This window comes from Acomys minous (assembly GCF_964271855.1).
Source record: "Acomys minous genome assembly, chromosome: 17".
Taxonomy (NCBI): Eukaryota; Metazoa; Chordata; class Mammalia; order Rodentia; family Muridae; genus Acomys; species Acomys minous.
In genome coordinates, this window is record NC_140500.1 from 72,699,540 (window position 1) to 72,715,355 (window position 15,816).

At 44.9% G+C, this 15,816-nt stretch overlaps 1 protein-coding gene across 1 annotated transcript in view; it reads right to left on the reverse strand.

Annotated features, from left to right (window-relative positions):
- Positions 1-15,816, reverse strand: part of EIF2AK3 (eukaryotic translation initiation factor 2 alpha kinase 3) — a 65,861-nt gene that overhangs the window by 20,031 nt on the left and 30,014 nt on the right. The window contains exons 3-10 of the mRNA XM_084765626.1: positions 13,503-13,697; positions 11,227-11,360; positions 8,754-8,988; positions 7,839-8,001; positions 5,434-5,574; positions 4,274-4,396; positions 3,756-3,976; positions 836-948 (exon numbers count right to left, since the gene is read on the reverse strand). Of these exons, the coding sequence (XP_084621752.1) occupies positions 836-948; positions 3,756-3,976; positions 4,274-4,396; positions 5,434-5,574; positions 7,839-8,001; positions 8,754-8,988; positions 11,227-11,360; positions 13,503-13,697 (1,325 nt within the window). The remainder of the gene's footprint in view (positions 1-835; positions 949-3,755; positions 3,977-4,273; positions 4,397-5,433; positions 5,575-7,838; positions 8,002-8,753; positions 8,989-11,226; positions 11,361-13,502; positions 13,698-15,816) is intronic.

The window sequence follows — 15,816 nt, forward strand, 5'->3', positions numbered from 1 at the left end:
GGGCTCCCCACGGCAGAACTGATTTCTTTATTTTTTTTTATGTACACTGGGTACTGTAGTGAGAACACAGGAGGAGACATGGTCTGACCTACGCTGTGTATCACTCCCTCTTAGGTTCAGGGTTCCTGTTCCTGCCCTGTACTCCACTGGGATAGCTGCTTCTTTGCACATAATGCAATCCCAGCCTCCCTTCATCCTGCTGGCCTCGCCAGTCTTCACGTTCCCCCAGCCCCGTCCATGGAATGTATGGAACGCTTTCTTCTGTAGCTACGATGAAGCTCATGTGTCTCAGCACCACCACAGCATGGAGACCATAAATATGGGCAAAACATTTTTTTTTCTTTGTATTTCTAGAATCTGGAAACTACCTGGCAAATCCAAGGCCTAACAAATGTCTGTTGAGTAACTGAGAATTAATGTATGTGTGCCGGAGACTGCTCCAGCCTCTCAGAGTGGAGACTCAGCTGTTCTACAGCGTCGCTCTTACGAGGTTCGTTATGACTTGTACACTCACGTTAATTTAGCAGTTGCCTCAGCTGGTCAGAGAACACTTAAGAAGGAGACATAATCAATGCCAACCCTCCCTGGGCCAATTACCTTCCCAGACAAGGAAGAGCGATCATCTGAGTCCCTAAAAATAGCTAGTCAAGGACCTCGGAACAAATCCGCACCCCCCCCCCCCATATGCAAAAGCCCTTAACAGTTCAAGGGCCAACCGTAGCGCCTTCTGATTTCCTAAAGAGAGCGGCATCTCATGCGTGATGGAAGACTTATGTGGCTTCACAGCCGAGTCCACCACAGCTGGCTGTACGCACCCTCACTTCCTGAGCCTTACCGGGACACGTATCCTGAGTTCTTTATGTCGGTCCAGCTATTGTCACTGGCGTCAGCACTCACAGGGTCGTACTTATTTTCAGTTTGGCACTGAGTTTCAGACTCCTTCCTTTGCTGAGAAGGCAGAAAGCAGTGACTATTAGGACAAAGCTGTAGCCTGTGCGACAACACTGACAATCAAACAGCACCGGAACAAAGCCCACGCACCAGCAGCCATTCCCTTTGGGACTTCAGTAGGGTTAAGTTCCCACTGCCATGGCGCTTGTCGGTAAACGGATTTTTACTTCTTTTCTCTTTTTTAAAGATATTTTTTATTTTATGTGTATGAATGTTGGCCTTCATGTATGTGTATGCACCGTATGTATATGTATGTGGAAGTGCCCACGCAGGCCAGAAGAGCATGTCAGATTCCTTAGAGATACAATGACAGATGGTTGTGAGATGCCCTATGGGTACTAGGACCTGAACCAGGCTCTTGTGTAAGAGAAGTGTTCTTAACCTTTGAGCCATCTCTGCAGCCCTTGTAGATGCTTTTAAAAATGCACTGACAACAGAAAACCAAACCCGGCAACGTCTCTTTACCACCACCTAAAAGATCTTCTAGAGCAGTGGTTCTCAAACCCTTTGGGGGTTGAATGACCCTTTGACAGGTGCCGCCTAAGACCACAGGAAACAGAAATATTTACATTATGATTCATAACAGTAGCAAAATTACAGTTATAAAGTCGCAATGAATATAATCTTATGACTGGGGGTCACCACAAATTGGGGATCTGTATTAAAGGGCTGTAGCATGAGGAAAGGCGAGAGCTATTGTTCCAGAGGATATTAAACATTAGCATGGTAAAGGCAGAGGTAATCACGGCTCATCTACTCATTAGCTGGTTCCTGTCCTGCCAGGGGCTGTGTACCAATTAACTAACTGGTCCAGAATGTCATCTATGGGCAGAAAGAAATGAGACAGTCCCTATTAAATGCATTAGCGAGGGACACAAGCAGAGAACCTAACTCGGGACTCTAAGGATCCAGGTATGGGGAAGATGAGTGCAGAACAGGCAGGGCATGAGTCGCTTAGAGCCCTTGCACACTTGAAGAAGGACAAACTTTATTCTAACAAGACTGTGTAGTCAGTTATTAGAGGTTTTAAAACCAGGAAATGCGGGTGGAGTGGGGGATGGAGAAAGACTTGCAGACAGGAGTGGACTAGAGGCATGAACCCAGGTAGAAGATATTTTAGCAAACAGATGACGAGTGACAGTATTTGGTACCGAGGAAATGGAAACAGACAGAGGCACTCAGAAAGAAGACGGTGGCAGATCTAGTGACTTATGAGGAACATGATGGGTTGGCTGTGGTAGGAGAGTGGAGCTCTGCAGACCGAAAACGCCGTGGACAGGCTGAGGATGGGTGGGGTGGATGAACACACTCTGAGGTTCGGCTCCTTTCAGCTAGTTGTATAGTTCCCACTATGAAGCTGTATGGGGCTGGAGAGGTGGCTCACAACCATCTATCCTGGGATCTGATGCCCTCTTCTGGCATTCAGGTGTACATGCAGATAGAACACCCACATATATAACAAATGAATGAATGAATGAATCTATCTTTGGGCTGGAGAGATGGAAGGGCACTGACTGCTCTTCCAGAGGACCTAGGTTCAATTCCCAGAACCTACACGGCAGTTCACAACTGTCTGTAACTCCCAAGATCTGACACTCTCGTGTAGACATACATGCAGACAAAACACCAATGCACATAAAATAAAGGTAAATAAATGAAAAAAGAAAAGAAAAAGTTGTTCTAGAGAAAGGATTTGTATCTGGGATCAAACCCTGACTCCCGGCACCAGGAGTCTTTAGGCAGGCAGAACACCGTCAGTTCCAGTTAACTTGGGTTACAGACTAAGACCCCCATCTTACACAAAAGGAGGGAGGGGAGATCTGGGAATCTCTTTATAAGGCGCTTGGTGCTGAAAAGAAAAGGAGGACATGTGAGGAGACTCTCTGGACACTGGGTGTCCTGTGATGGCCAAGAGAGGCTGAGGAAGGTGAAATCCTGAAGGATCACTCACCACTCACAAAGAAGATTTGGAATGGCCTGGGTCAAGGAAGGAAAAGCCACAGAGACACACACAAGAGTGTCATCACAGGGGGCTGGGCCAGCGGACATTTAACACCACATTTAACAAAAGGGCAGCTAAACCTTTTGTCGAGGTCAGCTTTGTGAGTTGTAAGGAGTGAAAGCCAGAACACAACGGAGTGAGGACTGAGTGAAGATAAGAAAACAGACATGAGGTGCAGCCACGCCTTGCATCACAGCCATGCAGGACACATACACAATAGTGGTTAGAAATGTATTACTACCATTATTGTTTAAAAAGATACTTTGTTTTTATTTATGTGTACATGTGGGTATGACTCTATGCCAAGTATATGTGGGCACCCACGGAGGCCAGAAGAGGGTGTCAGATGCCCTGTAGCTGGAGTTACAGGCAGGTGAGAGCTGTCTGGTGTGGGTGCTGCAAAATGAACTCAGGGCCTATACAAGAGCACAGGTGCTCTTAACCACCTCTCCAGCCTTCCCGCAACATTATAAACAAGTTGGAAACAACTGGCTAGTATTTTCTTTTACTGTGCCTCCAGACACACAGACATCCCACACTGCGTTGCAGCCACACATTGTGAGGGTGCAGCGTAGCAGCAGCAGGCTTTGTCATACTGTCTATTCTGTAGCAGTTCTGGCTGTTTATATTTGAGGATGCACACTCTAGGACCATTTGCATCCCTAGATGGTACCTTCTTGGCTAAGTGATGGAGATGGCGTAGGTGATTCTACAGTAAAGTCTGAGTACACTAACCTCCCTATCCTGTCAGTTTCTATTTAGTAAACACTTTGAAGCACATCAGGCTGAAAGAGCATCTTACCCTGTGAGGCTGAGGATGGAAAAGCCTGCGCACGATAAAGGTTGTGGCTGCGATGCAAAGCAAGATGGTTCCAAATATTTCCTTCCACCAGTGCAGGAGGAGGACGGGGTCCTTCTTGCGGATGTTCTTGCTGTAGTGTGGGCTGTCCAGGAATCTGACTGTGATCTGCGTGCTCCGCTTACTCCTCTCTCGCTTGTAATACGGCAGATAGTAACCATTATCTGAGGAAAACATCAAAGAGGGTTTTCTGTTAACTATAAGAGTTGTTCCTCCCCCACTCCCCCCACCAAAACAGGGCTTCTCTCCCGGCCCTGGCTGTCCCAGAACTTGTTCTGTAGACCAGGCTGGCCCTGAACTCAGAGCTCCATTTGCCTATGCCTCCCAAGTGCTGGGATTAAAGGTGTGTGCCACCACCACCCACCCAACTTACCTTTTCCTTAATTCTATTAGTTAATTTTAAATAATTGAATGGGACAGATGAAACTGAGTATTTTCCATTTATGAGTACTGACACTTACCATATGGATACTGTAGGATTGAAAGCGCACCGTTACTATACTCTTCATGGGAAAACTTATCATTACTTAGACATTTGTCAAATTCATCAGACCCAACCAAGACGGGAGTCCTAGAAGGAGAATCTAAAGAGAATGTAAACTATTAACCGTTGTGACTTTAATAAAGGCATAGGCTCCTTCATTCACTTAGCTGATATTTACCCATAGCTTAGTTCAAGAACACAGGCCAAAGAGTCCAACATCCTTGCTACTGAGACCAAATCAGTCCCACACTAGGAAGAAGACTTCTCCCCAGTCTTGTGGGGAAGGAGATAATTTGAGCTCAGGAGTTGGAGATGAGCCTGGGCAACACAGTCAGACCATATCTCAAACAACAGATGCAGAAAGAGTCCTTCAAGGACTCACTGAAGGGTCAGCAAGATGGGTCACTGGGCAGAGGCACCTGCCTGAGAAGCCTCCAACTGGAGCTTGAGCTCTGCAACCCACATGGAGGTGGAAATACAGAATTACGCATGGCTGTCCTCAGATGGACTCACGTGCAAGGGCATGCATGCTCATCATAAAAGTAAACTAAACAATTGAAAAAAACTTTTTTTAAAGAAAGTAATTCAAGTATAACATTTATAATGAAAACACACAAAAAGTGTGAAAAGATAACTAAGAATTCATACCAGATTCATTTACTTGTCTCAAAGATATGTGACAGCCCTGGCTGTCCTGGAACTCACTCTGTGGACCAGAATGGCCTCCAACTCAGAGACCTGGATGCCTTTGCACCACCATGGCCACCATATTATTTCCCCTTTTTAATGCTATTTTTGTTGATTGGTTTTGAAGACACAGTCTTTCTGTGTAGTCTGGCTGTGCAGAACAAACTGGCCTTGAACTAACAGGCATCTGATTGCTTCTGTACCCCGTGGCCCCCCCCCCAAGTGCCTGGAATTAAGGTGTGCTTTTTGTTGGGTTTTTGGTTTCTTTTGTTTTGTCTTTTTTGTTGTTGTTGTTGTTGTTTTTTGTTTTTTGTTTTTTTTGAGATAGGGTCTTTTGTAACCCAAACTGACTCAAACTCACTATGCAGCTGAAGAGCAGCAGGCCCATGCTACAACAGCTGGCTTTCTTAGATCCTTTATTAGTATGTGCAAAGTTTCTAAGTGACTTACGAATTAAGGGCTTCCACTTGATCGTCGGCAGAGGAATAATTGCATTTTCGTTATTGACAGATTCCAAGGCTTTTGGGCTTGTAGGGAACTTTTCTGAGGCCCTGACGGATGACTGCAGGTACAGCTGGCCTCTGTACATCCCTGGGTCAACCACAAAAACATGTCAGTCCCATGACGGGAGTTCTTATAAGTTCATTTTGATTCAACGCACTTAGATGAACTTCACTTACTTCTTTGTCTGCAACATAGCTCTTTCCAGAGAAGACGCTCAAAGTATTTACATCTGACTCAACAAAACCCAAGAGCACATATAAAGCCTCTATGTTCCTCTCTGAATAAATAGCGCCTTTTCAGTAACAGAAAATTGTTCCAACTGAAACATTAAAAAATAAGACTCCGTGTGCCTCAAAGAGATGAAGTGCTTGTCTCTGTAAGGGAAGTTTATCTAAAAAACTATAATTTCAGGCCCATAACTAACAGTTTGGCCAAATGCTTATTGCCAAAACATGCATGGTATTTTATTTTATTTAACAAAAAGAAGAGAATTCTGTATTTCCATGAATATATTACTTAAAGATATATTTGACCTTTGCATGTTGCCAAAAACATTTATTTGTTAAGATTACAGCTTTTCATGGCAACTGGGTTGACGTATGAGTGGCATTAAATTTTATAACCTAAAATAATCCAAACAGATACAAACAATTTAAAAATATATTTTTATGATATTCCTTGTCCAGAATCACAGGAGAACTTTGTTTCTGTTTTTCAGAAAAGCTGTAAAGATGTTATGAAAGAAACAAACTATAGCTTGTAGGAGGTGAGCAAACCACTACAGTTGTGATGAAAGGTGGTTCTCAAAACTTGTATGTCATGACCCTTTGGTGGTCACATGTTCTTTTCACAGGGGCTTCTCCAGATCATCATAAAACAGAGACTCTTATGTTATGATTCATAACAGTAGAATTTCGGTTATGAAGTAGCAACAAAAATAAGTTTTGGTTGAGTGTCACCACGACATAAAGAACAAAAGGGTCACAGCATCAGGAAGGCTAGGAACCACTGCTCCACACAGTGAGATCGTTTCTAAGCCTTTCTACTGTAGGTCTCAGATGAAAAGAATATATTATACTAATTAGGCTGCAGAACTGGACATGTGGGGAAACTGCAGGAATGCAAACCAAAGCACAAACATTAACGTAACTAAGCCAAAAGAATGTGCTCAGTAACTAAGTTGAAAGGACCATCAACCAAGCACAGTGGGCATCAGTGACCTTTTACTGCACAGTGGGCATCAGTGGCCTTTTACTGCACAGTGGGCATCAGTGGACCTTTTACTGCACTGTGGGCATCAGTGGACCTTTTACTGCACAGTGGGCATCAGTGGACCTTTTACTGCACTGTGGGCATCAGTGGACCTTTTACTGCACTGTGGGCATCAGTGGACCTTTTACTGCACGGTGGGCATCAGTGGCCTTTTACTGCACTGTGGGCATCAGTGGACCTTTTACTGCACTGTGGGCATCAGTGACCTTTTACTGCACAGTGGGCATCAGTGGCCTTTTACTGCACGCTGGGCATCAGTGACCTTTTACTGCACCGTGGGCATCAGTGGACCTTTTACTGCACTGTGGGCATCAGTGGACCTTTTACTGCACGGTGGGCATCAGTGGACCTTTTACTGCAGGGTGGGCATCAGTGGACCTTTTACTGCACGGTGGGCATCAGTGGACCTTTTACTGCACAGTGGGCATCAGTGGACCTTTTACTGCATTGTGGGCATCAGTGGCCTTTTACCGCACTGTGGGCATCAGTGGACCTTTTACTGCAGGGTGGGCATCAGTGGACCTTTTACTGCACAGTGGGCATCAGTGGACCTTTTACTGCACTGTGGGCATCAGTGGACCTTTTACTGCACGCTGGGCATCAGTGGCCTTTTACTGCACGCTGGGCATCAATGGCCTTTTACTGCACGCTGGGCATCAGTGGACCTTTTACTGCACTGTGGGCATCAATGGCCTTTTACTGCATTGTGGGCATCAATGGCCTTTTACTGCACTGTGGGCATCAGTGGACCTTTTACTACACGGTGGGCATCAGTGGACCTTTTCCTGCAGGGTGGGCATCAGTGGACCTTTTACTGCACGGTGGGCATCAGTGGCCTTTTACTGCACTGTGGGCATCAGTGGACCTTTTACTGCACTGTGGGCATCAGTGGACCTTTTACTGCACAGTGGGCATCAGTGGCTTTTTACTGCACGCTGGGCATCAGTGGCCTTTTACTGCACGCTGGGCATCAGTGGCCTTTTACTGCACTATGGGCATCAGTGGCCTTTTACTGCACGCTGGGCATCAGTGGCCTTTTACTGCACTATGGGCATCAGTTACTAGCTAAACCCACCCACCTAAGTACACGCTGCTCTCTGTGGCTCCTCGAGCAGCTTCTACAATGTCCTCTTCGTCTTCCAAGACTTCTTCATTTGCTGTGTAACTTGTATCATCAAACAGACTAATGGGGATGACTTTGCCGTCCCTCACCAACCAGGCAGATGCAATTGGAGTACAAAACTAGACACAAAGAGAAAAAACCTTAGCAACTTAAGCAGTATGGTTTCAACTTGTAAATGTCTGTCTGTCTGTGTGCACACATTAATTAATTTTTAGTCTTCCTCTTTCTGTGTGTGTGGCTATGTGGTGTGCAGATACACACACATGTAGAAGCTAGATGTTAATGCTGGCTAGCTTCTTCAGGTGCTTTGCACACTATTTTGTTTATTTTAAGTACATGTGTGTTTCGCTTACATGTATGTTTGTTTATTTTTATTTTAAGTACATGTGTGTTACGCCTAGTGCCTGTGGAGGTCAGCAGAGTGTTGGATCGGCTGCACATGGAGCTACAGGCAGTTGTGAACAGCCATGTCGGTGCTAGAAACCAGACCTGCGTCCCCTGCAGGAGCACCAGGCGCTCTTAACCACTGAGCCATCTATCTCCTCAGCTCTGTCACGTCATCTTATTTTTTGATACAGGGCTTCTCACCAATTACAGGAGCTCACTGATTAGGCCAGGCTTGCTGGCTAACGAGCTCCATGGATCCACCTTTCTCTGCCTTCCCATGGCTGGTAAGACCTGGGTCCCGAGGCCTAGCTTTTCGTCTGACTAAACCATCTCAGCAGCTCCACAGAAATGCCTCTTAAGTCACAATTTTAAAGCAGGAGGGGGTGGGCGGGTAGTGAGTGAGTGTATTGCCCCTTCTAGCAGTGTGGCAGTGCAGCAAACAAGGAGTGGAGGACACAGCCAGGGAGTCAGTACCCTTGAATACCTGGTACTCCCATTCCAGGCGGCCTCCCTTCTTACTAAACGCCATGACCTTCCAATCAGCCACGGAAACTTTTATCACCGTGTCCAGCATAGTGGCTTCTTGTTCTTCCACATCTGAAATAATTTTAGAGTCTTCTTTGTTTCCACCCGGCTTAAAGGTGCTCTCGATGAATCCAGCTCTAGTTCCCATGTCTGGAATATACCGAAGTTCAAAGTGGCCAACACTGAAATTCCACCTTAAATTTACAAAGGCCTGTTTTAGAATCTTATATTTAAATGAAGGGACCACATAACACAGCACAGTTTTTTGACTGAAGAAAACACTTTCTGGAAAGGAACGCAATGCTGATTTCCACCACAAGAGGGCCTGAGAGAGCCATGCAACTAGCCATCCTGAGGTTGTAAACTGGAAACATGTATGGCTAGACGTTCTCTCAAACATTGACCCATATTTCATAAAGCACAACAAAGTCACGTTAAAATGAAGTGACATGCAGCCTGCCTTAATTTCTTAATTACCTGAGCAGAGTAAAATACAGCCTAATAAGCCAACGTAAAAGGCAAGATGTATAAATCAATTTTAGATTCTAATGAAAAGATGATTTTGCGGAATCAACTTCAACTTTTTTCCCTGTCATCTAAACCCTATTGTCAGATCTCTGGTGACCAAGATATGGTGGGTCATTCACTCTGTCCGAGGTGTCTGTGTTCTTATCTGTAAAGCAGCAGAGCTTCCTCTATAGTTAGGAAACAGAAACTCCACGGAACTATTGATTTAACTATCCTGTCATGTCCCTTAGATATAAAACAGTCCGGATAAGAATTCTGAAATCCAGTGATACATATATGTACATATACATATATGCTCATGCTTAAGAAATATGGAACGCAGCGTGTGCGCGCACACACACACACACTGGCCCTTTCGGTTCAGGTAACTCACAAATTGGCTAAGCTGCATTTCGGGCCCAGGTGGCCAAGCTCCCACAGAGCTCTCAGACTTAACAGCCTCAGCAGGATAAACAGCGGCAGGCAAATGTAAAGCTCTATTCACCAGCCAGGAAAAAAAAAAAAAAAAAAAGCAAGAAATGCATTCTTCACTGGGGTTGAAAAAACAAATTTCAAGAAGGACACCTGAATTCTATTTCATCAGGTGACAAAATCTGTAAGTCTGGCTCAGTTTCAAAAGATCAATATGGGGTCTGAAGTGTTTAACTACACAGGGAACTCAAGAGCTTATAGTAGCTCAGGTTTAAAAAGTGTGGGCATGAGAGAAGATCAGCACATCCAATAGCTGAACCATCTATTTAAGTGGGAAGTCATGTAAGGGGTGCATTATTTGAAAACACGAGTATCAGGTCAAATGAAGCGCTAGTGCTTTTAAGGAAGGCAGAGTAAATGGCTACTCTAAAACTGGGAGCTGGGACTGCAGCTCAGAGGTGGAACAGTGCCTAGCACGTGCAAAGTGATCCTCGGCACTACAAAAATGAAAAGGTAAGTAAATTAAAATAGAGCTAATGAGGCAAACTATGAAACCACCTGCTAGACATTCAAAGAGCACAGGTTAACTTTGTTTTAAGAGTTTCCTGCCATTAAATATCTTCCATCAGTCACGGTACTATGCCAAGTGTCACTGACCTGACAGGGATAAGATACATTCACCCCATGGGACTCTTGGTTACCACACCTTGTAGCACATGATGTGATGCTGTATCTTAGGCTTGAGAGCCACCTTACGGTAAAGACATACTAAGGCTCATTCCTATTTATAATTAAATCTGTTTCTCAGGAATTGGGCCATGCCCCACCTGCAGCCTTAACTACATGGTTCTGTTCTGCTTGTCCCAGGAATGGCAATCACGTCTTTGCTTCAAAGGCTGCTATAACCACGATGCAACCTTACTTTGTTTCAAAAGTGTTGCTATGGCTACCGTGTTATGACCACCCGTTGTTACAACCATCTTGCAATCATGTGTTTGTTTCAGGAGGTTGTTAGGACTAATTTGTCCTGCTTAAATTCTGCTCGTGCAACCCTACCTATCTCGGCTGCGAAGTGCCCCATTTAGGGTCCCCTACCCCTTATGCCCATCAGGTCTAACGCTTATCTCTTGAACCTTGCTTTCAGCAGAAGACAGTTGTGAAGATGAATAAAAAAGCTCGTTTTAATTAATTTGGACATGGTGATTTGAGTCTGCGGTGTTTCTCCTCACATCTTTGGGATTAACATTTATTCTTCTTCAAAGTACATTGTGCTTTTAGATTAACAAATACTTCACAGAATCTCTACAAAGAAAAGTTTGCAAGAAATCTTGGGTTAAAGGAGCTGTGCTCTGCCGGTCCCTACCCCCCACCTCCATGAGTTCTGTCTACAGAACTCAGAGATCCACTGACCTCTGCTCAGATTAAAGGTGTGCACCCCACACCTAGATTTTGGAACTCCTAAACAATGCCTTTACTCATATTCTGATACCCACTTCTCACTGCCACTTCGAGGCCCAACAGCTCGTACAGTCTTCTGTGTGCGCTGCAGAAGCAAGATGTCTTCTTCTTCTTCCATTTCATCGCTATCCCACCGGCGACACCCCAAGGCAGAACAGATATACCTCAGCTGAAAAGACAGATATAAGACGAGTCAAGGAAAGAAGACACATACACACACACACACACACACACACACACACACACACACACACAGAGAGAGAGGGGGGGGGAGGGAGGGAGGGAGGGAGGGAGGGACAGAGAGAGAGAGAGAGAGACATCTCTATGTGGCCCTGGCTGACTTGGAACTTACTCATGTAGACAAATCTGATTTTGCAATCACAGAGATCCACCTGCCTCTGCCTCCCAAGTGCTGAGATTAAAGTGTGCGCCACCATGTCCAACAGCGCTCGCTCTCCCTCGCTCTCCCTCCCTCCCTCCCCCCCATCCCCTTCCCTCCCCCTTTGTGTGTATGCGCACGCGTAACAGCCTTGGCTGTCCTAGACTCCCTTTGTAGATCAGGCTGGCCTCAAACTCTGAGATCCATCTGCCTCTGTTTCCCTAGTTCTGGGATTAAAGGCATGTACCACCATGCCTGGCTTATGATTTGTTGTTGTTGTTTTTCGAGACGGGGTTTCTCTGTATAACAGCTCTAGCTGTCTTGGAATGCTCTCTGTAGACCAGGCTAGTCTCAAAATCACAGAGATCCTCCTGCCTCTGCCTGCCAAGTGTTGGGATTAAAGGTGTGTGCCACCACCACCTGGCTTCTGGCTTATAATATTTAAAAAGTAAAATAAAAAATTTTTAAATCCATAATAAGTATCTAAGCTATGGGCTTCAAGTAGATTACTAAATGCTAAAAGGAGTTATTTAGAACCATGCAAGTTCCAACAATATTTACTTCAGGGAATGCATGATTTTAAGGACTTACACAATTTGAGCCCTATTGGGGGAGTTTCTTGGAGTATACAAGAATAAATGAATAGGGGGCTGGAGAGATGGCTCAGTGGTTAAGAGCATTGCCTGTTCTTCCAAAGGACCTGGGTTCAATTCCCAGCACCCACATGGCAGCTCACAACTGTCTGTAACTCCAAGATCTGACACCCCCTACACTAATGCACATAAATTAAAATTAAAAAAAAAAAGAATAAATGAATAACCAACGATATCTTTGCAGGAATGTCGTTACTAAACTTCCAGATGAGCTGACAAAGCGATCAGTCTCACAATTCTGCCTTGCATTATGTACATGTTTTTGAAAAACCTGAACCTTTTTTCTAATACCCTTTGACCTAAGAAAAAAGGAGGATCCTCAGTTTGATCCAAACTAAAATCATCACCCAAAGCAGAAACATGCTAGAATCCCAGACTTCTTGTAGCAATACACCTAGCCAGAGAACCAGGTGACTGGTCAACCTGCTGTTCACACAGGGGAATACAAACATAAAGGGAGACTGAAGACATGGGCTGGACAGCACGGAATGCGCAGTCTCCTCAGATGCCGCTGAGTGCGCAAAGCAAAAGCATCCGTGCGAGGTGGGTGAAAGGCCCAGCTCTGTATCCAATAGATTAAGACGTCACATTCCCAGTCCTCCTTTGCATAGTGGAAACTATACAGAAACTGTCTACTCATAAGAGGCAGGCTAACTGTGGATTGGGGCCTAGGGGTCTTGCTGGAGAGAATCAGGGTCACTGATGACTTTATCACCAGCCTGATTGGAAGCAAATTTGACCTTGAAGTTTCTGAATCTGTTAAAGGCTCAATTTCCTTATCTTTTTAGAGAGCAACAGCTTTCTCCATGGGCAATTTTATAGGACCAAACCAGACAACAAGCAGCAATTATTCTTCTGAGGATTATTACTAATCTTTGAAGGGCTCTTTGCCTGTAAAAATGTGCTATACAATACACAATCCTTAGGAACATTATGGAGAGTTCAAAACTAACAAACTACAAAAGCACCTAGGGCGGCAGGTCGTATCTGCTAACTCTCCTGTTATCCCAGCTCTGAGGCTTACTCTTACCTTGGGTAAACTTAGTTTCCCATTACTACCTCACAACTGTCTTATTAAAACAAATCTATCCCCAGGGTGAGAATGCAGAAGAGCTCACTGCCAATAGCACACAGGCAGGTGGATCTCGAGAGTTTGAGGCCAGCTGTGTGTGCACAGTGAGCTCCGGGCTGGCCAGCTACATAGTGAGACCTGACTAAAAGCCCTGTTTCTTCTCTGCTGTTGTTTTCCAATTCCCCCCATATATACACTGCCACTCACCTTCCCACTATATGCACTGAGTCCATATGTCGTGAGAGATTTTCCTCCAACCAAAACGACATCGTCTCCAAATTTATATGAAGATTCGAGAAGTGACTCCACAGTGAAAGGGACAGCCTCCATGCTCTCTCGGTCGCGGTCCCACTGGAAGAGGTCTCCATCCAGGGACGGGATTATCATCTTATTACCGAACACCTGGAACAAAAGACGACTTGTAAAGGCCTTGTCCCTGGAAGAGCAGTAACTAAGATGTAGGGTTTTGAGAAACATATAAAAGAACGCAGTCTATCAGCCAGAAGGAGCTGAGAAGGACCTCCCGTCACCTCACGGGCCTACAGTCCCTTGGCCTGACAGTCCAGTATGGTTTTTTTCAAACTCTCCTATGGATCAAGAAGGTCTTATACTGATGAATAAGTTGCCAAAAGAGAGCCTGGGGACCCGGTGAAGTAAAAACAAACAAACAAACAAACGTCCACTCCTAAAACAGCAAAGGCTACTGTAGTTTTTATAGCCCTTAATATGCGAAGGAACAATATAATTTTCTAGTAACTGGGTAGCATGCATTATTTTCTAGGCCTACATTGTTCTGGCCGTTGCTGTCACAGACGGGGATTGAAGGAATACTGGGTGAGGGAGGCTAATTCAACCAGTGTCTTTCTTCATTTACTTTCTTAAATCTGCTGTGACCTGGACAGCAGGGAACTAAGCCTCCTAAGCATTTTTATGTGTACAGTCATCCTTCCTTCCTTACACAAAATCTCTCTTTTTTAAATGTTTTTTTTTTTCTTTTGAGACAGGGTTTCTCCTTTGTAGCCCTGGCTGTCCTCAAACTCAAGAGACCCACTTGCCTGTGCCTTTCGAATGCTAGGATTAAAGGCATGGACCACTACACCCAGCTAAACAAAATTCTTGATGGGTGGCTCAGGAAAGGCAAACAGACAAACAAAAATCACTATCCTACAGGGCTTGTAATACGTTAGTGACAGAGACCATAAGGGGGAAGTAGATTAAAGATGAAGGGGCAGAGGGAAATGTGGGTTGAGTGGGAAGACACTGTCCATAGAGAACTCATGGCAGGTCCTGCTGAGAAAGTTAATAACAGCTGGGCAAAGCTCCCAACATGAAACAGTAGATCATGTTGACATTGAGGGAATAAGCTTGCAAAGGCCTCTGGGTAGAAATGACCTGGTCGTAACTGAGGCACAAAAAAAAAAGTGAACAGGATAAGGAGCACAGATGGCAAGCAGGAGACAAAGCCTAGTTAGCAGTGAAGGCAGCTGGGAAGTCACCAGAGCTGTGTTATAGTAGGAGGGTTTCAATGGTGGATTCGCTGGGCAGCATGGGCAAAAGGAAACCAGGCATGACCTGAGGTCTCAGGCTAAGAATGTCTTAGGAATTTCAGTACAGATCATGGCATTGACCTTCCACTGGCATTAGAAATAAACTTTCATCAACACCAATTAACGACACAGCTTTTGTCTTGGTCAATCAGGCTTAAAGCTTTGGGAAAAGAGAATATGAAAGAGTTAAAGACAAAACAAACCATGCATGCGAAACAAACCCTTCAAACAAATGTCAGCCTCACCTGCTACCACAGAGCGCCCCTGGCAGCCTCTGGTGCCTGAAGCAGCAGGCTTTCCTTAGCTGTAAGTTGGCTTTCCTCTACCTCTGCCTTAAACTCTGGGGGTCCGGAAGTCAGGTGAAGACCACTCCCCTGATTCACTTTAATATTCTAGTTCAAATCTTTATTGCACCTGACCTAAGCTATTATAATAACCTCTTTACAGACCTAACCTGGAAATTCCCTCAGTCTAAGCTGATGTATCTTCTAGATTAATCACTCTGGGCCAGGTAAGCTTGTTACAATACTGAAAAGTCTTCAATGGCTCTTTATTATCTTTTCTTTCTAAAGACCCCAAATCCTAAGGACTAGAAATCCTGAAGAGGACAGTAAAAGTCCTGCGTGACCTCCAACAACCTGTCTGTCACTTGTCTTTTCCTTTTCCCTGTGTGGGCAGAAATCTAGCGTGGTTACACAACAAAACAACCACCAGCCCCGCTACCACTCACTCACTCACTGGCAAACGTGCTTCTTCTCCCTGGAACACCTTCTTATACAATTGCCCACTACAACCCTACCTGGCCTTCAACCTGCCATCACTTACCTGTTTTAAATACCAGCAGTGTACACTTGCTGACAGAAAATTTTCCACTCTATAGTACAGCAGTACTTTTTTTTTTTTAGGTGCTAAGAACTGAACCAAAGACCTAGGCAATGGACTTGTGCTCTACTCCCCAGCCTCTCTACTTTCAC